The 25,706-nt window shown below is 40.7% G+C and overlaps 1 protein-coding gene across 2 annotated transcripts in view; it reads left to right on the top strand.

Moving 5' to 3' along the window:
• Positions 1 to 25,700, top strand: part of CERS6 (ceramide synthase 6) — a 353,731-nt gene extending 328,031 nt beyond the window's left edge. Inside the window, exons 9-10 of one of the 2 annotated variants that reach the window (XM_010858927.1) lie at positions 16,797 to 16,953; positions 20,036 to 20,281. In XM_010858927.1, the coding sequence (XP_010857229.1) occupies positions 16,797 to 16,953; positions 20,036 to 20,188 (310 nt within the window). In that variant the 3' untranslated portion in view covers positions 20,189 to 20,281. Of the gene's footprint in view, positions 1 to 16,796; positions 16,954 to 20,035 lie in introns of both variants that reach the window. The other variant, XM_010858928.1, reaches the window with a different exon arrangement.
• Positions 25,701 to 25,706: the final 6 nt, after the last annotated feature.

Below are 25,706 nucleotides of genomic sequence, written 5' to 3'. Positions count from 1 at the left end.
TCTGGCTGCCTGTCACCGGAGGGGGATGGTCTGCAGCCGGCTATCTCTGTTCAGTCCTTTGTTCCGTGCGCGGGCCTGGCGGTGTCTTAGGTTAGGGCTGGCTTTTCGTGTGGTAGATTTCCCACAGTCTGGTTTGCTAGCCCAAATTATTTCACTCAGATAGCGCTTGGGGTATTCAGGCCAAATCCTTTAAGCGATGCAGCCAGCGCCATGCCTCCCTGCCCAGCCCCCACTTGCTAGTGGCGTGCGCAGGCGTCTGCGCTGCTTCTCAGTGGGGGAGTTACCATAGGGCTCGTAATCAGCGAGTTTTAATTGTTTATTTATTTTTTCTCCCTGTTATGTTGCCCTCTGTGCTTCCAAGGCTCCGCACAGATTCAGCAGTGAGAAGGTTTCTTGGTGTTTGGAAACTTCTCTCTTTTTAAGACTCCCTTCCCAGGATGGAACTCCATCCCTCCCTCTTTTGTCCCTTTTTTTGTCTTTTATATTTTTTCCTACCTCCTTTCGAAGACTTGGGTTGCTTTTCTGGGTGCCTCATGTCCTCTGCCGGCATTCAGAAGTTGTTTTGTGGAATTTACTCCGCGTTTAAATGTTATTTTGATGAATTTGTGGGGGAGAAAGTTTTCTCCTCGTCCTACTCCGCCATCTTAGCTCCTCCCAGGAATTGACTTTATTTTCTTAACTTTTCCCAGATAGCCTGAAATTTCTACACAATATATATTACATTCAGAATTAGAAAATACCAAAGCCGTTCTAATTTCCATTCATTTATGGACAAATTTCATTTATCCCACAAATCTTTGAAATCCTGCTATTTGCTGAACACTCTACTAGGTATTTGAGACCAACGTGAAAAGGTAAAGCTTGCAGTCCCTACCCTCACGAAGCTGTCAGTCTAGGGAGGCATATGTCAATCACACAGCTACAGGTAGGTGTGACAAATGGGCTGCTCTGAGGATCCAGCCTATTCTGAGAGTCAGAGAATGGTTCCCTAAGGAATGACTGTGAAGCTGCCATCTGAAGAATGAGTCTGGGTCAGCTTGGGCACTGGGGGTTCTTGTATCTACTCGACAATTGAGGAAGTGTTTTGAAATGGTTCACATTGATAGTCTAAATTTTAAAAATATACATAATCTGAGTTATCTGGATGACCCCAAATACTGCTACATGATTTCATTACTCACATTTCCTTTTTGTTATTGTTGTTAATTAATTAAAGTGTTCCTTTATTTCTCTGGACTTTGTGATGTTTATGGAATTGGTACGTTTTTGTTTAATTTTTATTTTATATTGGAGCATAGTTGATTAACAATTTTGAGTTAGTTTCAGGTGTACAGCAAAGTGATTCAGTTACATATATACATGTATCTATCTTTCAAATTCTTTTCCCATTTAGGTTTTTACAGAATATTGAGCAGATTTCCCTGTGCTATACAATAGGTCCTTGTTGGTTATCTACAGTGGGGAAGGGTGGAGGGAGGGATAGATTGGGAATGTGGGACTGATGAGTCCACGTTGCCTTTTTGTTTGTAATCATCGTGCAGCAAGGTCTAACTTGGGGACTAGTCTATTTAGAAGCCTGTTACAGTAACTGCCTAGGTAGGAGTTGATGGTGGCAGAGTGTAGTAGTAGCAGGGAAGACAGAAGTAAATGGTTTCCAAATGAATTTAGGAGATTGATGGGGTGTGCAGTCACATTGGTTATAGAGAAGATGGATAAAGGAGTTGGAACTGTAAATGGGCAACCCCACAATTTTGACTTAAGTAACTCAACGAGGGCTAAAGCCGTTTACTGAAGTAAGGAGATGGTGGTTAACAGAATGAGTGCTGGACAAACCCAGTATATCTTCAGATCCTGGGCCTGTCCCTGTGACTGCATGACTCTGGGTAAATTACCTACCCAGTCTAAACTCTTCTGTAAAATTTGGGGATAAAAACAATAGTATATCTCTGGAGTTATGATGATTACGAATAAGAGTGGCAGCAGTTGTGGCAGTGGTGTTACATGTAATAGGAATAGGTGGGGAAAAATATAAATTTGGTTTTGGAGATGCCTTGTAAATAACCCAGAGGAGGTACCAAGCAGGCAGGTGTGTGTGTGTGTGTGTGTGTGTGTGTGTGTGTGTGTGTGTGTGTGTCTGCGCGCGTGCGCAGGAGTATTTCAAAACAAAACAAAAGACAAACTTGGCTGGAAAACCGCACTGAAGAATCACAAGCATGATTTTGACTGTGTGCTCATTTGTTTCATTAGAGCAGGCTGGTAATGAGATCAAAGGTCACAGAGAAATCAGCAAAATTGTTATTTCAGGACCACTCAGGCGGGCGCACTTTAATGGCACGTCACTCTTCATCTCCAAAGACCATAAATGTGACCACCACATTCAGGAATCAGCAGCAGTGATATTCTAAGCATTGATTCCTTTGTACGAGAGGCATGTAAATAACATAGACGGTCTCAGGTTATATAGTTGGCATCTGAAAACATCAGTTTCAGCATAGCATTTGTTTCAAAGGATGAGCACATTCTTGGCAGCCGCATGGTTGTCGAGGGCCCAGGCTCCAAGGAAAATAGTCACGGCTTTACGGGGAAAAAAGTTGAGCTTTGACTTCAGTGTCATTTGTCGTGCCCTGCAGAGGAAGAAACAAATCACAGTGGCTGATGATAAAATGCACAGCGTTAGCATGTTGTTGGTTTCGCAGTTTGCTTTGGTTGTGGGTGTTCCAGTGTTCACTTGAAAGGCCTTCCAGAGCCTCTCTGTAGTAGCCTCAGTGTGACGTGCCATCTCCTTCATTGCTTAGCATCCTAATAATTTTATTTTCAGGGGCCTAATGTTCTCATTTTTTTCCTGTTGCGTGTCTAATGCTTCTGCGAAAATGAACGTCTCGGCAGTAAACAGACCCAAAACAATGATAGCAGGATGCACTGAAAAATTATATCTATGGGTATAAGTATCATGAGGCAAGTGTGAAAAGCTGCCTGGCTCTATCTGTACTTATAGATCCGTGTATCCAGCAGGGATCCTCTGGGGGCTGCTGAAGGGAGGGCCACACCTGCTGTCGGCTTTCTTGAAAAGAGAGTTGGTCAAGCATCCCCTGTTATCAGGACCTAGGGTTCTCTACGGTGCCCGGGCAGATGTAAAGCAGGTCAGATGCACATAATCGTTGCACTCTTAGAGCTTATGCTTTAAAGTGAGAGGCAGTGGAATCATGGGAAAGTATCTAAAATGAAATAGACACACAGTAAAAGATAAGTCATAGAGAGAGGCCAGGCACAGGAAACTCCCTGGGGCGTGAAGAGTGTTGGCCTGTTTCTGGAACAGAAAGAAGCTTGATGAACAAGAGGGTGACGGTCAGACCTGAGGTTGGAGAGGTAGGAGGGGCCCAAGATTAGGGATTTTTATGGGCCTAGGGATGTGTTTGGGATTTTAGTCTAATTGCAGTGGCAGTGTTGGAAGGATCGAAGCAGAAGAGTAATTCAAATGATTACAGTTATTCCTGAGATCTTTCAGCATCACAGCTTCAGAACAGTAGGATGGCTCCCTGCTGCCGCTCAACATCCTTCTCCTTGGGACGAGTGCTTATTTGAAATTTCAACTGCCTTTTCAGGCAGACTGATTTTCCCTTATCTCAATATCCTCTGTGAGGAAGGGGTTGGTTGTCCCATGGCCTCACACTCCATGGGGCCATTCCTAACCCTCCCGGTTAAAGTAGAGTAATATTTGTGTCCATATTTATATCTGCCATCCTGATGTAAGAGGCAACTTGAGGTAAGGTCGAACAGACAGTGAGTTACTAGCTGGAGCCGTGTGAGAGTTGCTTTTCAAAAATGAACATGAAAATCTTTTATATAGTCTCCTCTGGTGTTTTAAACATAACAAGCCCAGTGATATATCTTAGACAACTTGGCAATATTGATTGAATCTAAAGGGGAATATTCTTATCAAGTAAAAATCTATAATGATCACTGTTCTCTCTTTAGCAAGTTGGATATTAAGTGATCTGAGTCATCATAACTGGGTGATGAATCACAGACACTCACCAAGGACACTCCATGCAGGGTACCTAAAAGGCCAGTTAAGTGTGGGGTATTAGGGGACTTCCCTGACAGTCAGTGTTTAAGACTTCGCCTTCCGATACAGGGTGTGTGGGTTCAATCCCTGTTTGGGGAACTAGGATGCCATATGCCCCAGGGCCAAAAAAACAAAACATAAAGCAGAAGCAGTATTGTAACAAATTCAATGAAGACTTGAAAAAAAAAAAAGTGTGTGCTTAGGACACAAACAAAGTGGGCTATAAACATTTTCTTTTAATATTTTTACATTTCAACAAGAATTGACTTGATTTCCCATGCCAAAAAAAAAAAAGATTTTTAGGAATTTTCTTACTGTTTTATGGTTTGGAATCACTTTTAATATCAATTATGTGTGGGCAGGGATAAGGACACCATCATCTCTTCCAGCTTTGGGCTTCTTCATCTGCATCTGTGGACACTGCTTCTTTTGTGTCGGGCTTTACTTATTGTCTGAATGAGTTCACAAGCTCATGCTTCAGACTTGCTTCAAAGAACAATTTCTGCAAAATCCTGGGAGGTTAAGCATAAACTTTGTGTAACCCAAAGGAGGGTAATCAAGGCGCAGGGAAGAGTGGGGTCCTCAGCTTTCTCTGAATCAGGACAGTTTGTAACCTCCAGTTTGGGGGTTCTGATGCCAGGGCACCATTGTTCTCATTAAAGTAGGAGAAGGGACATTTTAAACATTTCACGAAAAGCCTGGTAAATATCATTCAGCCACATGCAAATATAAATGACCCAGAAGCATCATGTCTACTGAAAGCAGAAATGGTTGATCAGAAGTTATTCAGAATTATTTGTGGATTTTTAAAAAAACAAGTCAGAAAAGGAAATAGAGAATGAAAGAGGCAGTTCCCAAACTTGTCTGCACGTTTGAATCATCTGGGGACCTTTCGAAGATCACACCACTGAAGCTATACCCCAGACTATTTGAATGACAATTTCTAGAGGCCATCACAGGTGTCAGTATGATTGATGCTCCCCAGGGAATTCCAGCGAACCACAGGCCTGGGAGCCACCAGCCTACAGGACAGGCTCACTGAAGTGCACAAGGTGGGACCTGGAGAAACCAGGTTTCTAAATTCTACAGATTAGGGGGGGAATTCATTTTAAACTGAAAAACACCATCTGACTAAAAACTGATTTTGAACATTCTCAGTGAACATACTATGTATATTTATATTAATACAAACTCCAGACGTCACATGTATATTTAAATAATTCCTGAACCAAAAATGTATGCCAGAAAGCCAGTATTTGACTGCAAGGAGATCCAACCAGTCCATCCTAAAGGAAATCAGTCCTGAATATTCACTGATGCTGAAGCTGAAACTCCAGTACTTTGGCCACCTGATGCAAAGAACTGACTCATTGGAAAAGACCCTGATGCTGGGAAAGATTGAAGGTGGGAGAAGGGGATAACAGGATGAGATGGTTGGATGGCATCACCGACTCGATGGACATGAGTCTGAGTGAACTCCGGGAGTTGGTGATGGACAGGGAGGCCTGGCGTGCTGCAGTGCATGGGGTCGCAAACAGTCGGACACGACTGAGTGACGGAACTGAACTGCTGTGTGCTTCACCCTAGCCTCTTCATCTTCACCTTGTGGCCCCCAGGACAAGAATGCAAATGGAAGCCCACCTCTCTGCCACTGGGCTCAGGTAGGATCTCAGTCTGAGGAAGAGTTGGGGAGAATAATCTGAAAGGTCCATCTGACCTCCTGAGTTTTTGATTTTTTTTCGATTTGTCTCTTTAGTACCACCTGAGTGCCATGCTAAGGATGCTTGCTTATAGAAACGTGAATCCTAAAACCAACAGCTGTGGCTCAGATTCGAGCTCCCTCCATGTGTACACTTTGGGCGTCTTCCTAAAGGTGTTCAGCCCCAGCATCGAAGATTCAGCTTCGCCTCTCCTCCTGCTGACAGTGGGATGCAAAGAGAGATTTTTTAACTTAACTTGAAAGTGTAAAAGTGTTTCTTATATCATCATTCTTGAAAAAAGTTCTCAAGTGTTTTCTCTCTTTATAAGAATAGTACATACATTTGGAAAATGTAGAAAATCTTATATTTTAAATTACTAGAATCAGAAGTAACCAATGTGGACATTTTGGAATATTTCCTTTTAATCACATTTTGTATTCAAAAACTGAGTATCATACTACATATGATTTAATATGATTTTTTTCACTTTTCACTAAGTTGTGAGGATTCTCCTATGCCATTAAACAAAAGACATAATTTTAATGTATGACTAACATTCCACCATATAGATATGCATACTAACCATCTATTTGTTTCTTTTTTACTGTTAAAAGAGTACTGCATGCATATTCCTGAACTTAGAAATATATGTACTCCTCACCTGCATTCATCCGCTGTGACCCCTTGCAGTACTCATGACATTTATTTACACACATGCATTTCTCTTACATTTGCCAAATCATCTGAAAGTGGGTTGCAGATGTCATTGATACATCAGCCCCCAAATTTTGGCATAAGTATCTCTTATTTTAATGTGGCATTGATTGGATTATAAGCACAGTGGAACATTTCATTCATGTTTTCAAATGTCATTTGTATTTCCTCCGTGATCTGTTCATATCCTCTCCCTACTTTTCCATTGATGATGTAGCACTTTACTCATCAACATCTATGATGTATGTGAGTGAAAGCTGTACCAGATTGCCACCCAAATGCCACTCAGACCTCCTAACGAGGTGCTAGGTGCTGTACACAGGGATAGCCAATGGTGTGTAAGAAATTTTCTCTGTGATTTAGGGTAAGGCCTTGGCTAATGCTGTTTCTGTCAGTGATAGAAGTCTAATAATATTCAGCTCACTAACTGTAAACATTCTGTTTGTGACCAGGGACTATGGGAAGAAGTAACTGAGGTTGAATGGATAAGTATAGTTAAACAGCAGAGAAGGCAGTAGCAACCCACTCTAGTATTCTTGCTTGGAAAATCCCATGGATAGAGGAGCCTGGCAGGCTACAGTCCATGGGGTCTGCAAAGAGTCAGACACAGCTGAGTGCACACGCACACACACACTCACTCTAACTAGTAGGAGCAGAGTATCTTGTCCTGCCAGTTAAATTTTTTTTTTTTTTTTGGTTTTTAGATGAAGCCCACTGTGTTGTTGTTGTTGTTGAGTCACTCAGTCGTGTCTGACTCTTTGCAACCCCATGGGCTGAAGAACTCCAGGCTTCCCTGTCCTTCAGTATTTCCCAGAGTTTGCTCAAACTTATGTCCATTGAGTCGGTGATGCCATCCAACCTTCTCATCCTCTATTGCCCCCTTCGCCTCCTGCCCTCAATCTTTCCCAGCATCAGGATCTTTCCCAGTAAGTGGGCTCTTCGCATCAGGTGGCCAAAGTATTGGAGCTTTAGCCTTTAAAGTATTCAAAGATGAGTTTTAACAAATAAAACCACTTGTCCAAGGGCCACTACCTTGATTTATCTTCAGTTGGGATTTCTGCAAAAGAACTGTTTGCTGTCCTGAAACTGCACACCCTGGCTGAGCGGCCATCCTGGGACCACCTGAGTCAGATGCTGGGGTGGGGGGCTCTAGGTTTGCTGCAGCTTGGCCTTCCCTCTCTGCAAGGTAGGGTTTGTAATTCTTGCTTCCGCAGTAAATGGTTAGAATACGCACCTGTGCTGAATTTGCCAGCAAATAAATCACACTGGGCAGATTTGCAGCAGGCAGTAACAGGTGGAAGCAGCTCAGTTTCAGGCCCTGAGCTTTGCACAGCCGCTTCCCTCTCCACTTCCAGGGCACAACTGTTTGTCTTGCGGCTCTCTTTTTATTAGTGTAACATTTAATCCCAGAAACGGGGTGGTATTAAATGTCACGTTGAGTTTGTGCAAGGCCTGGTCCTGATTCAAGATTCAGGCTGGAGCACGGCCCCAGGAAAGCAGGCCTCCTGTTTCTTCCTTCCTCTGTCTGCCCGTTTCCCATCCCCACATCACCTCTCTCTCTACCCTCTTTCCCCATCCTCTTTCCATTTCTTCCTGCCCCCAAAGACGAGATTTGCAGGTGTTGCACCCATAGTTTTCAGAAGCTGTCTCTTATATCTTGCAGACACATTTCTTTCACAAAATCATGAAATAAGAAAGTAACAGAAGTGCAGAGACCAGGTGGGTCTCACAGTTCTTAGGCCGGTTATTAGCTCTAAATCCCGGGAACCCTGATGAAAACAGCCCCAAACGTGCCAACAAACCCCCGTTCCAGGGACAAAAGTGATCAAATCAAATGTGCTTAGGATGTGTGTTCAGTTGGCCTCTCTGCCGTCTCAGAAATCTCCACACCCATAACCACAGTTGAATTTAGCGAGCTGCTGCTTTTGTTCAGAAAGAATAAAAGCTTCTGTCTTTGGAGGCAGCGCTGTGAGCAGACATCATCCCAGAGAGGCAGAGGCTTCGCCACCACTGGACGCCCTGCTCTGCCCTGTGAGCAGCTCTCCTCCTCAGCACTCCCAGGAGCCAGCCACCCCCACCCCACTCGTATAAAACCTGCCCGCCTGAGGGGACAGGGGGACCAGCTGGTGTGCCCACAGACAGTGCTGTCAGTCACCATCTCTCCATCCAGAGCAGGAAGCTGGGACTCCAAGGAGAACCACCCCAGCCAAGCCGGGCTGCCCCTCTGCAGCTCTGAGGAGGTGGCTTTCAGGAAACCCATCCATCGCTACAAAAATGTGTTACCTTCTTTGCCCTAGATAGACCTTCAGAGGCTTTGGATAGCACTTGGCTATTGAAGGCAAAAGGAGAAAGGGGTGGCAGAGGATGAGATCATTTGTATCACCTACTCGATGGACATGCATTTGAGCAAACTCTGGGAGATAGTGGAGGACAGAGGAGCCTGGCATGCTGCATTCCAGGCGGTCGCAGAGTCAGACACGACTTAGCAACTGAACAGCAACAATAGCAATCAATTATCATTCTCATTGGATTTCCTCAAATTTTAACTTAAACTGATATTTATTTATGGGATTATATACATGTTATAGTTAAATTTCATTATAGAAATGTCATGGAATATGAAACACCACAAAGAAAAAAAAGTCTCATAGTTCTGAAATAACTGCTGTTCATAATTTGATATCTTTGTTTCTAACATTTTATATGCTTAAAATTACATCTTCTTCTTTACCAAAATGGGCTCATTCTGCACATACTGTTTTATAGCTTTGTTTTTCTCATTTAACATTGTACCATAAACTTTTTTCCATTTCATTAAGTATTCTTCTATAACATAATTTTATTAGCTACGAGTATTTCATCTTATGAGAAGATCATTGTTTATTCATAAGTACTCTATTTTTAGGCATTATCTAGGATATTTCAAGTAGTGTGCTACTATAAATAATATTTAAATGAATATCCTTATGGCTAAATCTTATAAATCCCTGAAACTCTTCCTTAGGACAAAGGTTTGGAAATAGATTCACAGCCTCAGTAGATATGCACATTTTGATACATGTGGTAGCATTATCCACCAAATACAATATGCCAATTTATATTCCAACCCCAGCTCCCCAACTTAATTATGAGTTCTTTGAGGCTCACTAATATGTATACCCCACAGTGAGGGGGTAGTGTTGGGTATACAGACAAACCTGTGCTTCAGGTTCTTCAACTGTAAAACAGATATAATAGTACCTACTTTGAAAAAATAGGATTTATCCATAAGGTTTATTTCATGAGGGTTTAATGAGTTAAAATATGTAAAACCTGAGCCCATCACCTAACACATAGTTAAGAATAAATGTTAGCTAGTGTAAGTATTCTACTATATGGGATTTCTACTGTGTGAGTTTTTGAAAGAATTAAGTAAAACCATGTAAATAACGGGCTTCTCTGGTAGCTCAGCTGGTAAAGAATCTGCCTGCAATGAAGGAGACCTTGGTTCGATTCCTAGGTCAGGAAAATCCCTGAAGAAGGGATAGGCCATCCACTCCAGTATTCATGGGCTTCCCTGGTGGCTCAGACTGTAAAGAATCTGCCTGCAGTGCAGGAGACCTAGGTTCGATCCCTGGGTTGGGAAGATCCCCTGGAGGAGGGCATGGCAACCCACTCCAGTATTCTTGCCTGGAGAATCCCCATGGACAGAGGAACCTGGCGGGCTACAGTCCATGAGTTCACAAAGAGTCAGACACAACTGAGCAACTAAGCACAGTGCATGTATTTATCATGTTTGGGCCAGTGCTCAACATATACTATTTAATAAAGAACAGTTATTGAGAACCAGAGAAGTCTGTTTTAGGGTCAAACCCACTCCAGTACTCTTGCCTGGAAAATCCCATGGACAGAGAAGCCTGGTAGGCTACAGTCCATGGGGTCGCTAAGAGTCGGACACGACTGAGCAACTTCACTTTCACTTTTCACTTTCATGCATTGGAGAAGGAAATGGCAACCCACTCCAGTATTCTTGCCTGGAGAATCCCAGGGACAGAGGAGTCTGTTGGGCTGCCATCTATGGGGTCGCACAGAGTCAGACACTACTGAAGCGACTTAGCAGCAGCAACAGCAGGTACCTAAGAGGTAGGCAGAGTGTTGAAAGCAGGCATGTAAGAATCAAGATACAGCTTGATGGACATGTTCTAGGATAGAGAAACTCAGGTTGGTAGGTCAGGAATACAGAAAGGCAGACCAGGCAGTGAAGGGGTTGGGAACTCAGGTGGACAGACAGCAAATGGGGCAGCAAGAGGGCAATGACTAATTTTGAGAAAAACATCCACCTTGGCAAGTAAGTCACCAGAGACAAGCTTGCTGTGTTATAAGGGATCAGTGTCTAAGTCTGACCAGCCTATGACCTAAAAATAAAAATAAACGAATTGATCCCATGTCTTACTTGGATAGAATATGACAGAACTGATATGCCCATTGCTAGAGGAAAGACAAATGTTCAAGTTTCGCTTCCTGTCAAGGATAGAGAAATCACTCCTATGTCTGCTACAGACTTCGTGTATCTATTATTTGAGATAATTAGGCACCCAAGCTGCGAGCTACCCAGAAGCTGTCCTCCTAAAAGAGATCTTGCTGACCCACACCAGTGCTGTGGAGAAACCCAAGCTGTGGGTGGGGCCATCTTGTTAAAAGAAAATTGAGAGTGAGTTTTTCAGTCATGTAGCAGCCTTGACTACCCAACACTTGACCAAGTTGTTCTTTAGGCCTGGGGTTTTTATTGCCTTAGGAAACCCAGGACAAAGAGGATTTCTTATCACAGTGAATTAATTACCCGACTCCTTTTTCAGGTATTGTGTTCATGGTTTCTGTTGAGAGTACATTATAAATGCTTTTCTACTAGCATCTACTTTAAAATGAGCAAAACATGCCAGTAGATCATGGATAAGTTTCAGGTAGAATCTACTTTTCATTTATGTTTCATGTAGGTCGAATTAAAATAAATGCCAGAGAAGCACACATCCTGAAATATACTGCAGTCTCTCTGAAAAAGCAAAGTCAAAGACCATTCAAAAGCTCTAAAGAACACCTTCATTCTGACTGTAAAACAAGTTTCCCTTTCTAGTCTACCCCCACTGACATCATGCAGCAATCCCCAGCGTGAGGCCCTGAACCTGCTTCTCACTGAGAAGCAGTCTTGACCCTCTTTGGATATTTGAGTATAGGTGTGCATGCTATGTTGCTTCAGTGGTGTCTGGCTCTTTGCAACCCTCTGGACTGTAGCCCGCTGGGCTCCTCTGTCCGTGGGATTCTCCAGGCAAGAATGCTAGAGTGGGTTGCCTGCCCTCCTCCAAGGGACCTTCCCCACCCAGGGATCGAACCCGCATCTCTTACATCTCCTGCGTTGGCAGGCAGGTTCTTTACCACTAGTGCCACCTGGGAAGCCCTTTAGACGGATCTAATTATTGTAGTTTTTATATAGACCACTCTAGAAACACACAACCCAAGGCTCAGATGGAGCTCTTAGGTGGAGGTAGAAGGGGAAGGGGAGCAGGCAAAGCTTATGGTTACGTACCATGGCCTCATCATAATCACCCACCTATAACTTCACTCATATAGTGAAAGAACTCGGGCCTGTGTCATCTTTAATATTCTAACCATTAATATGTGGTCCTGCCTCTAAATCAGTGGGATATTTTAAAAGTAATAAGATACATGGAGTGGAAAGTAAGGATGTTTATCTAACTTTGCATAACTTTGCATATAAACCTAAACTCTTGAGTTGGCAGTCATGATAAGAATGGGGGAAAGGCACTGGTTATAGCTTTTCTGAATGAGATACCAGTGGAGATCTTTCGACACTGTGCTCTCTGACAGTAGGAAACTTTTGGAATTCTGAGGTTTAAGGGGAAAGCAGAAGTCACACTGATGGTTTAGAATATAAATGAGCAAGGCCTTAAATATAGGATTAAAATGAGACTACTCTGAGTTTGCTTTGCTTTAAAAAAAAAAAAAGGTAAAATTTTCTGTACAAATGTATATATTCCCCTCCCCCACAATCCCCACGTAGCCTGTATATACATATTTCTGAAATAATCAAATATGAAGAATCCATAAAAGGAAAGCATGAACAAAAGTAACTATAGGTCACAGTCAAACTAAATTCTCATGATTCATTAAAAAGCAATTAAAATACCCCATCAGAGCTAAACCATTGGGGTGGCAGTGTGCGTCTTCACATCACCAGTGAACTGCTTGGAGCTTTGCCCTGCAGGCATCATTTCTAGTGGGAGTTATGCAGGAAGAAAGAAGCACAGACAGGACTGGGACTCTTGATTCCATTGTTTGGCGAGATTCTTAGGAAAGTGTTACCTGATGATGGAGTGATTTTTTTTCCTGGGACCCAAACTATGGCACAAGGTTCTGGCAGAACAGACCTCCTTGAGCACACTTTGTACATGCGTGATGCGCCATCTAGTGGTTAAGTGAGCCTAACCTTAATGAAAAGGAAAATGGTCTTTTCTGGTCCCTGGGGTCTCCAAACTCTCCACCACTTGATTAGAGCAACAGGAGGTTTGATGCTGTAGGCTATTTGGGGGGAAGGAAAAAAATCTGTTTTCTCAGAAGCCATACCTTGAATTTATATTAGGTGGTGGCGCAGGGTGTCGGGGTGGGGCGGGTAGAGATACTGATATTATAGTAACTATGCAACCCAGAGGTTGCAAATTGGCAGTGTTTGGCCCACAGAGTACTTTTTTCTGTTTTAGTTGATGGAGATATAATGTTCACAATGTACTACATAGATCTTCAATATATAACTTGATACATTTTTACATTTGTAAAAATTTGCCTGTAAATAATCTTCATAATTACCACCTGCATCAAGATCAAGAATGTTTCCAGCATCCCAGCCACCTCCCTCCTTTCCCTCCATCAGCCCTCCCTCAGATATAACCGCTCTTCAGAACCCTGTCACTGTAGATTTGTAATGACATCATTAAATAGACACTCCTAACCCTAACCCTAACCTCCAGGAAAGGGCAAAATCCTATAATCACCATTTTAATAGTTTGCCCCAAAAGGGACAGTTTTCTCATGAGAAACATTCCGTGGCTAAACAGAGGCTCTGTTTCCTGGGTTTACTGTTTTTCAGAATCCAGGTGGCATAATATCTAGTCCCAATTCCTCATATATTGTTTTTCTTCCCCAGCTTCTCAGTGAGAGATATATCCATTTGGTGCACTGATTGTATTTTCCCAAGTATCTCTGCAGGCAGCCAAGTCAATTTTCAAAGAAATCCATTACTTCTGAGCAGAATCTCAGAGATGCCACTGACTGTCATGGCAAAGCCTATGAATTCTGATGCAGCATTTCCAAAATTAATGTGGATATCATGTCACCAGCGACTGCATGACACCCTGTTCATAATAAGCCAAACAAACTGTAATGGTGAGAAAGGCTCTCAAACCCATAATTCAGCAAAGGCTAATTTATAATGCATAGCATCACACAGTCATTGTTGCCATTTCTACAAGACCTCTTTTTGTTCAAATGAAACTAAATTCCCTCTGAAGGTCAACATGTTTAATATGTCAAGAAGCAGAGCTGGTTCTGAAATAAAACTATTGTGATTATTCCAGAGCTGTCTCGTGCATATCTATTTATTTGATTACTGGACTAACACACGGCCTATCAGCCAGCAGGTCCAGTGAGCAAATTACTTCCCAGTATTTTGCAAGGTGCTGGAGATAGAAAAAAATGAGATGTAGGAGTCCTGTCTCACTGTCCAGGAGTTGAACTCTGTTTAGACCAGTTGTCCTGGGGCCCGCAACCTGGTGTATAAAGAGATGGCTGCCTCTTGGGAATTCAGGCATTATCCTAACTTATTCCTTTTTACAAAAAACTTGTGTTTTTTCCCCTAATTATTTGTCATGGATTTGGAAAAGTGAAGAATGTAAAGAAGAAAATACAGGGTTTCCTGGTGGCTCAGTGGTAAGCAATCCACCTGCCAATGTAGGAGATGTGGGTTCAATCTCTGATCCAGGAAGATCCCACAGGCCGAAGAGCTACTAAGCCCGTGCGCCACAATTACTGAGCCTGTGCTCTAGAGCTCAGGAACTGCGATTCCTGAGCCCACGTGCAGCAGCTACTGAAGCCGGCACTCAATCACGCCCAGGCTCTGCAGCAAGAGGAGCCCTCACGCTGCAACTAGGGAGTAGCCCTCGCTTGCGTCACTAGAGAAAAACCCGAGCAGCAACAAAGAAAGGCCCAGCACAGCTAAAACTAAATAAATAAATAAATAAATTTTTAAAGAAAATGCAAAATTCCCCAGTCCACCAAAGAAAGTCCAACATGGCTTTGATTAATATCTTCCAATGAATTATAATTCTCTTCATTTTCTCTGTATGTATACGCAAATATATATTTATCTTATGGAGTTGGCATATTATGATTTTTATCTATCAAAAGAAAGTCTTGAAACATATTTACCACTTTGAGTGACTTAATAATTTCTAGAATTTCTTTATAATTTTTAACCACTCCGTTATTGGAAATTTTCATTGTTTGCTGTTATAGTTATAGAAATTTAATGCCTATTATTTTGATGCCTATTATTTCTACCACACTTTATAGCTGGAACCTCCAGAACAGGGTTAAATAATAATGGTGATGCTGACTGTTCCTGATTACAAAGTCAATAACTCTGGTATTATGACCACTGCTGAGCTGAATTGAATAAAAATAATATTAAGTACTTTGAGTTCCAGTTTTTAAACATCAGCAATGGGGAATTGAACATTGCCAAATGTCTTTTAGTGCAGTTGAAATAATTAGGTTTGTACCGATTTGGCCTATGGATGTGTGATAATTTTATTAATAGATTTCCTAATGTTGGTTCTCTTCCACCAGAATGAATACTACTATTATATCATAGAGCAATCTACTCTTAGTGAATTGTCAAATTAAATTCCATACTATCAATTTTAGGATTTTAACATTCACGTGTGTTGAGCATTGTTCTTGAGAGGTAACTAGCGTGGCAGGATGAGAGTCACACTCTGTCTCATTCTGGTCTGTGAATTCAGGTTACCTGAACTGGACATAGACCTGTTTTTCTAGTATTCATTCTCCTTTTTTTCTTTATCTCTTAACTCAATTAGTTTTTCCTTTTATGAATTTACTAAGTACTTAACTTTTTTCAAAGCACTCATCACACTCTTATAGTAAAATGTTCTGTATATGTGCCTTCTGTTCTTGCATGAGTGGTCTTGCATTCAAGAGTTTTCCATCCTTCTCCCTTAGTGAACAAGTGCTGTCCACCTAACCTCTCCTGTAGGGTCCTGGCAAAGCACTGCAGTGACAGTTGGTGGAAATACACTTAGATGAGTTTTGTTAACCCACTGAGATCTCCAAACCAGCCCAGCACTCAGCTAAGGAGGAAGGCAAGGAAGTGGAATAATTCCAAAATCTTGTGACTGCTGAGCTTCTCTGTGGCAGCACTACGAATCCGGAAGGCAAAAATCACCTTCCGACGGCTTAGGATGAGTGTGACGCACTGAGACCAGCCATCCTGTATCCTTTATCTGCCCCACGTGGCTGATGCATCCTTGTCCTGATGGTGGATAACAGAGAGAAGCACTTACTTCAAATACTTCTGCCTGCCTTAAGTATATACTCTTAAAACTAAGTATACTCGGTATATTCTAATAATTAAAAAAAAAAATCCTTCCAACACTCATCTCAAAACATCACTTCCATATAATACCTTTCAGTTGCCAGTTCTTCACCAGGAAAAGGCTTACAAAATATGGACCCAGCCCAAAATTAGGGCTCTCCTTTGAGGCTATAAACCACTTGAGGACAGGGGTTAGGTCTTATGTATATGCCAACTCTCACTATGCTAGGCATATAGTTTAAATTTCACTGGTGTTTCTGAAATTAATTGCTCTTTTTCTCTTGCAATGTAATGTTACTAAATGATGTTCCTCACACTTACTTAAAGACCCAAAACAACAAGGACAATACAGGCCTTTTAACAGGTAATGAGAAATGGAATCAATCAAAAACTGTGATGAAAATTAATGGAAGAAATGAAAACCAAATTGAAGGTGAACCTAAGTACACTATTCAAGCTAGAATCCCAAGGGATGTGATGCCAATGGTGGGATCATCCAGGTGATGACTCTTAGGTGAAACACTTAGCTTTCAGACCATCCTTGCAAGGGAGCAGCCAGTGGGTATCACTGGCTTTATGCTTCTTTGCAGTAACTAGAGTTCCTTTGAAGGCAGTGAAAAGTTGTGTTCAATGATTACTTTCTCCTTTTCCTTAGGGTGTTAAATACCACATTATTTGAAAGTTGGGAGATTGTTGGACCTTACCCTTCCTGGTGGGTTTTTAACCTACTGCTGTTGGTAATACAAGGCTTGAACTGCTTCTGGTCTTACTTGATCGTAAAAATAGCTTGCAAAGCTATTTCAAAAGGCAAGGTAAGATAACACTCACCCTTTCTAATATGTCACAGAAAATTATGGTTTGGGGTTCTTCTGAATCACCAAGAACATTATTTATTATTTAGAATTTCATCAAAACTGCTTTTTCTCCTTCAAAGTTTAGCATAACCTCTTGGAAACATAATACAAATTTTCATTTTCTCTTAGTGATTTTTTTACATGTAGTATTGCTTTGCTGAGTGATCTGCATTGCTTTGCTGAATGATCTGTGTTCATAATTTTAGATTCATGGAGATATATTATTTACTGTGTTCCTGCTCTCCTTTTCTCTATCTCCTTTGGTCCTTCTCTGATTATACTTATATTAAACAGAAATTTAATAACTCTTTTATAAGAAGTGTTACTTGATGCATTCTGACCATTTATAACTTGCCAGTAAATATTTAGTTAAATCTCTTTGGTTAAAAATGGGGCTCATGATAAAGCATCCTGGGCCTCAACCCCTCTGTGTAGAGCAGTGACTTTTCTGGAACATTCTCCGCAACATTTTCTTACTTTCATTGTTTGTTCTCTTCCTTCTGCCCACCTGGAAGTCTGGGAAGTGGAACCCCTTACATGTAAGTTTCTCATCCCTCTCTCTCTCGCCATCCTGGCTTCCACGTTAGTCTTTTGGAGCAACACTCTGGTGCTTTTGTTCTCTGGTGCATATTGTTCTATCTAATCTGTTGACACTGCCTAGAGGCTCTAACCAAGGTGTGGCTCCCACCAGCTGTGAGGGATGCTAGGGATGCTCAGTTAGTGCCCTTTTGTGTGAGCCTGCATTCTGCTAAATTTTGTATGATCCAATAGAGAAAGAAGTGGATTTCTTTCACTGGTGTTCAACATTGGTTGAAAAAGAGAAATAGACCAAAGTGAAGTAGCAGAAGCAGAACTAAGTTGAGGAGAGGATCAGCATGGTCCAAGCAGGGAGGTCTGAGCAGCAGCTCTTTGCCAAGACTGCCCTGGGCTGCAGGACAGCACCTGACCACTTTGTCCTCCATAAGCACCTGTCACGAGGGCTCGGGGCATCGAGTCACGTAGTATGAAGCCTATACTTGGCATCGTCTCCTATGCAAATCCAAAATAATTAGAGCAATGAGTTGTTTAGAAGCAAAAGTTTACCTTTTTCTCTATGACCTCCTACTCTAAAATGAGCGTGTATTTCTACTAACAAACAAAAACAACAACAACAACAAAATCTCTCCTGTCCTCATTTGCATACAAATTGCACAATACTGGCATTATGGTAACGGTGACTGAAAATGCAAGGGGGCCATAGATTAGATAATTTGTGTCCTTACTGCACTGCTATTTCTACCAGGTATATTGTCTTCTCTCCAGCTTACTCCTTCAACTTTCCAAGGAGGCAGTCAATTTTCCAGATCTCAGGCTTCAAAATATCTTAACTGGCATTGCTGCTTACCTAAGACAGTAAAATTCATCATAGCCATGGGTCATAGGCTTTATATTCCTGTGCGTTATTTTAAGATACTCTAAATTGTTCCTTTCTTTGAAGGTAACTTAAGTATAGTTTTTTTTTCCAAATGCAATTAAAAATAATCTTACTAAGCATGCAAATGTAAATTAATCACTCTTTGAAACTGGAGTTTTCTTTCCCATTAGCAGCTTAATTTACGACTAATGGATTGCTAAATGTAGTGGAGCTTTTATTCTAATGCTGTCTTTGTGAGCCATCTTTTATTTTTAAGTTAAAGTATCCTTATAATCTAGTCCTTTTGGTGTTTCAGTATCTAAATCTTCTTGGAGATGGTCCTTGTGAGCTAAGTCTCATCTCAAGGGCCATTAGAGTGAGATCCATTTTTACATATTTACTCAATCATCTCTGCTTAGGCTGGAGCAGCAGTCCTCAGTTCTCACCTTCTCCCATCCCCACCCCACCTGATAGAGGTGATATTGTCCTGCAGGAATGGGGGCTTCTCAGGTTGGGAGAGCAGTGGAGTCCAGGGTTCTCCAGTTGGAGGGTAGCAGTGACACAGAGAGAATGAGATGTGGGAAATCCCTCAGTTCATTCTGAAATGCTTCCCAGGAGACTCTGCCAGCTTTTCAATCCACCTCTTAGAGAATCAAAAGGGACTAGATTGGGAAACATTCTGTGAAGCCAAACAAGCCACCAGGTCCCTATTGCCACCCCCCTTAGAAAAGAAGTTCATGCCACTCAGTTACCCAGGGATGTTAAGGCCTGTTGGGATAAATGTTCACTATGTTTGTAGGCATAAAGTAGGAGGTACGAACTATTTTAATTTAAAAGCAGTAGTGTATTTCCTTAATTTCTTCCTACGTTACCTCCTTATGAGACCATATGGTTTTTTTTCATTATTTATGGAAATGTATAGACTTATATCCTGATGCCAAGTCATCCTCATGACTTGATGAGTCTGAATGAAGGATGGAAGAACTCTGGAATGATGGGAGTCAATTCATGATGATCCAGTCACTAGATTTTTCTTGGGAAATATTTTAAACTATTCCTTACCCAGCAAGTACCCCAAATGCCTCCTGCTGCCATTAGTTGTTATGTTGTATATAAAACAAAATTTCTACTTAATTCTAGCAGACAGAAAGACAAATTAAATCATACAAGAATACATTTAAAAGCCAAATAAGAATGATGTTTTAATGATCAGAGCTAGTAAATATCTCCATTAGTGTAATTAATTGAGAGCTGACTCTAAAGGATTCTCAAAGAGAATGTGATCATCAAAGAATAAATAGTTCCATTTGTACCAAATTCCTATAGTGCCATTCTAGTAGTATGGTATGCTACTTTGCAGTAAGAGTGGGGTTCATGGTCTAGTACGTTCTGAATATCTAAAGGTAACTTAAGGAAGTCAGCAAGGCTAACCCCCTGTGATGCCTAAGTCCACCTACATTCCTTGATCACTGACTTTGCTCTATCTCCAATGAAGAGGAACTTATTACTCTGGCAATGCTCCTATCCTGTTTGATTTTTTTAATACTTAGATGTTTTCCTTTATGTATGACTGCATGTACTTCTGAGCATGCTATACCTTTATGATTTCTTCAGAGCCGGTTGCACTCACCTTCTTGTGTTCCACAGGTGTCCAAGGATGATCGAAGTGATATTGAGTCTAGCTCAGATGAGGAGGACTCAGAACCTCCAGGAAAGAACCCCCATACTGCGACCACCACCAATGGGACCAGTGGTACCAACGGGTATCTCCTCACTGGCGCTTGTGCCATGGATGATTAATTCCTCAAAACCACAAGTCCCAAACAAAGTGAACTGTTTGTTCCTGGAAGTATTTAATAAATTGCAAATGCAGTTCCTTTCATAATCTCTCAGCACCAGAAACAAAAATTAGGATTATCAAAGCATTTTGAATAGTGCACTGCCATATGTCCTGTCTGTGAATGAAGAAGAAGTACCCTTCTATATATGTAGGCATGCTTTACGTAATTGACACAAGGGAACGGTATTTGCATTTGTACTGTCTTAGAATATTATTTATTTTCTTTTTGTATTTGTTTGTAAATCTGTGGACAAAAGAGGGTTTCCTCACTCTTTTTACTCTCTGGGTTCATGACAGTGAGGGAGATGCTCCGTTTGCTTCTACCCCTTTCTTGCTGTGACCTAGTCTACTAGGAGCATCAGCTTAATTGGTCACTTAGAGCAAGCAAAACCCAGTGCAAGATTCTCGTGCAACTCCAAATAGGTTTGCTCTCTTTGTGTCACAATGCCCGTTCTGAAATGGCCTATTCAGTCTCAAGTGACCTTTCTCCCAGTGTAAAGTTGAAACAGGATGAGCTCAGTTTTGTAATTATCATTTTTCATGGTCAATTGGTGGTGGTGGTGGTGGTTTAGTCGTGAAGTTGTGCCTGACTCTTGCGACCCCATGGACTGTAGCCTGCCAGACTCTTCTGTCCATGGGATTCTCCAGGCAAGAACACTGGAGTGGGTTGCAATCAAACCCGGGTCTCCTGCACTGCAGGTAGAGTCTTTACCAACTAAGCTACGAGGGAAACCCTTCATGGTCAATTAGCTGTTCCAAATAGAGTGTGGTTATTGGAGGACTTAAAATTGTTTTGTATGTATTAAATTACTTTGGAATAGACTTCCTCTCTTGCACACACAGCCAAAGTTTCTTCAGTGAGAATGGTAGCTAGTTGGGGATTAACTTTTTAGGTTACAGAGACTTTTTTTTTTCTTTATTCTCCATTATGGGGTCAGTGCTCCAGCTCTGAAGGAAAACTTAAGTTCATGGTTACAAACAAAGAAATCAGTCTTCCAACTGGGAATTTGTCCCATGATCTGAGAGTAATACAAAGAGAGTAGCAGATTTCAACCAGGTTTTACCACAACCCCTTTAATTAGTGCAGTCTTCGGCTATGGTATGAAATAAAGAAGCTAAGTATATTTGGGGACAGAGAAAGGAGACTTCCAAGAGTTGCCAAAAGTCACCTCTAGTGCAAAGCACATTACTGCAACCAGCTTTCAAGAAAGCATCCTCTCTAGTATTTGATCTTGTTTTGTTTTGTTTTTTTTTCTGGGCAAAATAAAGCCAGTGAGAATAAGACCATTTTACCCTTTGTCTTTTCTCCTTAAACATAACCCTAACATAACAGAATTTCCTGTTACTAGAAACTGAGCAGTGTTAGACTGTAGGTCCTTTTGTCTGCTTCTTTGAAGGACTTGTTCATTTTCCAGGAATTTTTGTTCAAATGGAGCTATTTCCAGAAAAAAAGCAACAAAAATTCTACTCAGTAAATGAGAAGGACTACTGAAAAAATAAGTTTCTGTAGTCTCCTACAGGGCAGTGTTATTTATGTATAGATAAGAAAACCATACACATAAACCAAAGATTTTATCTCTTTTCTTCCAGCTTTTAGTAAAAGGGAATAAAAAGTTATTATACTTATTTCATAAATCAGGAAGACTATCTCCTGAAACAAAGAGTCCAAAACCACAAAGTGATATCAATGTGCAGGTCAGGACTAGTGAAAAGGACAGCAAAGTACTAAAAAGCGCATGTCCTGCCCAAAGCCACTCACATTCAGGTCAATTTTTTTTTTTTTTAATTGAAGTAAAACTTTGTGCCCACAATGTGCACCATGATTGTTAATAGTTAAAAGAATGCTCCCAAACAAAACCTCACCCTGTAATGTTAAATGTCTTCCCACCTATTTATAAAATAATGTGTCTTTGGTATGGTCCATAGTAATGATTGAAGGGCCTTAGAAATATGTCTGCTTTTTTGTTGATGAAATGGTATGATTAACTCTTCTTGGAAAACCTTATTATTTTATTTCACAGAACAGGGGTATGTCTAGGAGAGTAATTTATGGATGGTCAAGTTGTAAGACCAATCATTAAATATGAAAAGTACTTGTCATCTGAACATCTGCTAAAATGCAGATATATAAAAAGTAAACCAGCAAGCATGTTATAGCTGAAAAGTTTTGATAAGGTGAAAATGTCTTCTCAACTAAGATACGGAACAGAAGAAAGCCTCGTGCCTTGCTTTAGTATCTAGAGCAAGTCCTCTGATGGGTGAAATAAACCAGAAAGCCACAGTGTGCTTCTATTTGGGTCATTTGACACTCTTTAGCGTAGAAGAATAACTTCAAAAGATCTGCTTGTAAATTAAAGGTTTAGAAGACTTGCATGACATGAAGAAAATTGCCTGTCCTTAGCAAAGACATCTGAACATCTGACTTTTGTTCTTCCCAAAAATCACTTAGAAGGAGAATTGGGAATTCTCAGAGCCTCCCTGACCACTGACAGTAACAAAGCAGTCTTCTATGTATCAATACATTTGTGTTTCATTTTACATTTTAAGGCAAAGAGTCCTTTTTGATTCATCAAAATAGTGTTTATAGGTCTTTTGAGATAAAGAATAATGTATCTCTTGTCTACTGCTCTCCCATGGTGGCCTGATAAGCCTGAGAGAGAAAATATGTGAGATCTCATATCTTCTACCTGTGCCAGGCCATAGCTTTGGAAGTGTGTATTGCAATGTCAGCTATAGGTTAGTAGGAATGTTGTTTCCCATTAATTGACTTAGCCTGTCCTGGTCATATTCAAATCTTCCCAAGGTACAAAGGGGTATATAGGAAGGAATCTAGAAAAAGTAATATTTTCTCCAATTCTATAGCTTTTCTAGGCCAATTAGAGGGAGATAAATGTAGAAATTCGAGTAGAATTTGGCCTTGGGTCAATAAATGATATAAAAATGTGTGATCTGTGTATGTACATGTAGGTTTCTCAGAAAAACGTGATAAAACCAAAATATCACTGACTCATCCTTATCCATATTCTTTTCATGAAAACCATCTGCCATGTGCAATAGAAGCTTTCCACCTCCCTTTTTACTGCCTGTTCACGCCACCTCCACAGCTGAGAGGGGAAGACTCCTTTCAGCCTCTTTGCCTCAGAGTTCAGATCATGAAGGCCCTAAGGTCAGCATCTAAGTAGTCCCCATTTCCAAATTAAGTGTTACAAATGTTAAGAGTAGGGGAGCAGCTATCCGTATTTTGGGTTAGTAAACTAAGTGTTGAGGAAAATGCACAAGATTTCTGCTTCACCCAAGGATTTTATTAACATTCAGATCCAGCTCGGCTGCTGGACAGAGGCTCTCCAGTGTAGAGGCTCTCCAAAGTAAACAAGCAACTGGGTGAGAGAAATAACTCTTTAGTGGGATAAAATTTGGTCACCTGCAGCCAAAATGACAGGTAAACCTGAAAATGTCCTGTTCTGTTGCCAAACTTTTCATTCTGAGTATTTGAGAGTTTGAATTTGAGCAAACTGCACACTTGCAACTTGGGTAGAAAGGGTCTGAATTTTCCACTCTGTATATTTCAACCTCATTGTTATTTGGGCTGAAGTAAGACATCATGTTTCATTTCAGCACACCTGAGTCTTTAAAAAAAAGCTCTTCCAAGAGAACTTTAGGGACACCCATGATTGTTCCCAAGCTGTTCATGATTTTTGCATTGGTAGTTATTTTTGTCCCCTACTTGGAGATGTTAATGCCAAAGTTGCCTGGATATTTGAGTATTTTTTCTTAATTTGAAATATGAAAATTATATAGAATAGTTACAAAGGTATTAAATAATTCTCTTTATTAGTATGTCCTATGATGTCATTGTGTCCAAAGAGGTTTCAAGAAATTCTTTAGAAGTAAGAGATTAAATGTTTACATTTCACATGCTATTTGAGGTCTTAAGATTATAATTAGCTTACTTGTTCCCCCTATTTGTCTTTAGCTGATTCCTGCTTTGTAGATAAATATTAGTAGCCCTGAAATGTTTCTAGTGTTCAAATAAGAAAAAATCAAGTCAGATCAAAGTCTGCGCCAGTGTCCTGTCCATGAAAGGAGTACTGTCAATCACAAACAGTTCATGCAAAATGCAAGATATTTTTTTAAGTGACATTGTTGTTGTCCCCATAGTAGGTTTAAATTTCTCTCGGTAAAATGAAATTGTACCATTTTCAAATTACCAGATAGTAATTAACACTGGTTCACTGTGGCCACAGTTTAATTCTTCATTTTTAATAGGCTGGAAACAGGCCCTGTGGTTTGCATTTGCATGCATGGTCCCCTCCCGTCCCCTAGGGGGCGTTCAGTAGATGCTAAGGAGGTAGTGGACAAGTCGATGTCCACTTGTCCACACTGTGCTGTCGAAATGCCTAACATATGCTCACTGGAAGCATACCTGATGCTGTCTTTTATGGAGAAAATTGTATTAAAGAACATAAAACATTATAAGTAGCTATTAATAAGATCTGTAATCACCCAAAAGAGTACCTTAGTCTTTCCAATGTGAGTTCAACCTGAAGCCTTTGAATGGAACACATTACCAAATGGCCATAAGCTAAGATCCCCATCCAATCAAAGACATACAAGTCTCTGCAAGCAGATGACACATGATATGATGTCTCCACAAGACTAGACATTCTCAGGAGTGCCCAGGAAGGAATGGGAAGGGACTGTTAGCCTAAGATCTAGCTTGTTTATCTTCCACTCACTTTCTTTTAAATCTTTTAAATCGTAATAAAATGAATCTAAAATATTGTCACTTATCTGCTATCAATTTCCCAATAACCATTGGATCAGTTGTGTATCACACTTCCTTCTCTGATTCAATTAAAAAAAAAAAATATTGTGTCCATATGAGCCTGTTTTCCTCAACACAAGTCAATGAGAGCTTGGCTTCTTATTTTGGTATGTGTTGCATGGCCTCGAAACCAGGGAACAACAGCTGTTGGTGTGATTTCTATTTTAAGTGAAAATTAGGTTTTATAGAGACAATTTTTTTTTTCTTTTGGATCTACAACAGTTTTTTTAAACTGTGATTGTAAATCTGCCCTTAAAAAAATAGAGGTTTTTAAAGATTAGTTGCCAAATAGAAATTCACTCTGTGATAGGAACAGTTATATGGTGATTCTGGAACTTTTAACTTAGAGCTTCATTAATTTAAATATGGAAAATAGCCTCCAAGTTTGATTTCCCAAAGTTTCATAAAGCCTCTAAGCTCATGATTTTCATCTCCTTTTTGCCCACATGATCAGTTACCTCCATAGCCATTTGGTGTCATGCAAAAGGGAGGTGGTTAGTTTGGGGATTTGATTTTTTTCAACTTGCAGTGAGAAATAGGATAGGTGACAAAACCTTACTTGTTAAGACAAGTCAGTGCTTGAGCATCTCTGTCAGAAATGGAATGATGTACTGTTAGCCAATTAGAATTATGTTATGTATTGTTACTGTATT

This window comes from Bison bison, unplaced genomic scaffold, assembly GCF_000754665.1.
Source record: "Bison bison bison isolate TAMUID 2011002044 unplaced genomic scaffold, Bison_UMD1.0 scf7180017864452, whole genome shotgun sequence".
NCBI lineage: Eukaryota > Metazoa > Chordata > Mammalia > Artiodactyla > Bovidae > Bison > Bison bison.
The sequence above is the reverse complement of the archived record's forward strand: the minus strand, read 5'-3'. Positions and strand labels throughout refer to the sequence as shown.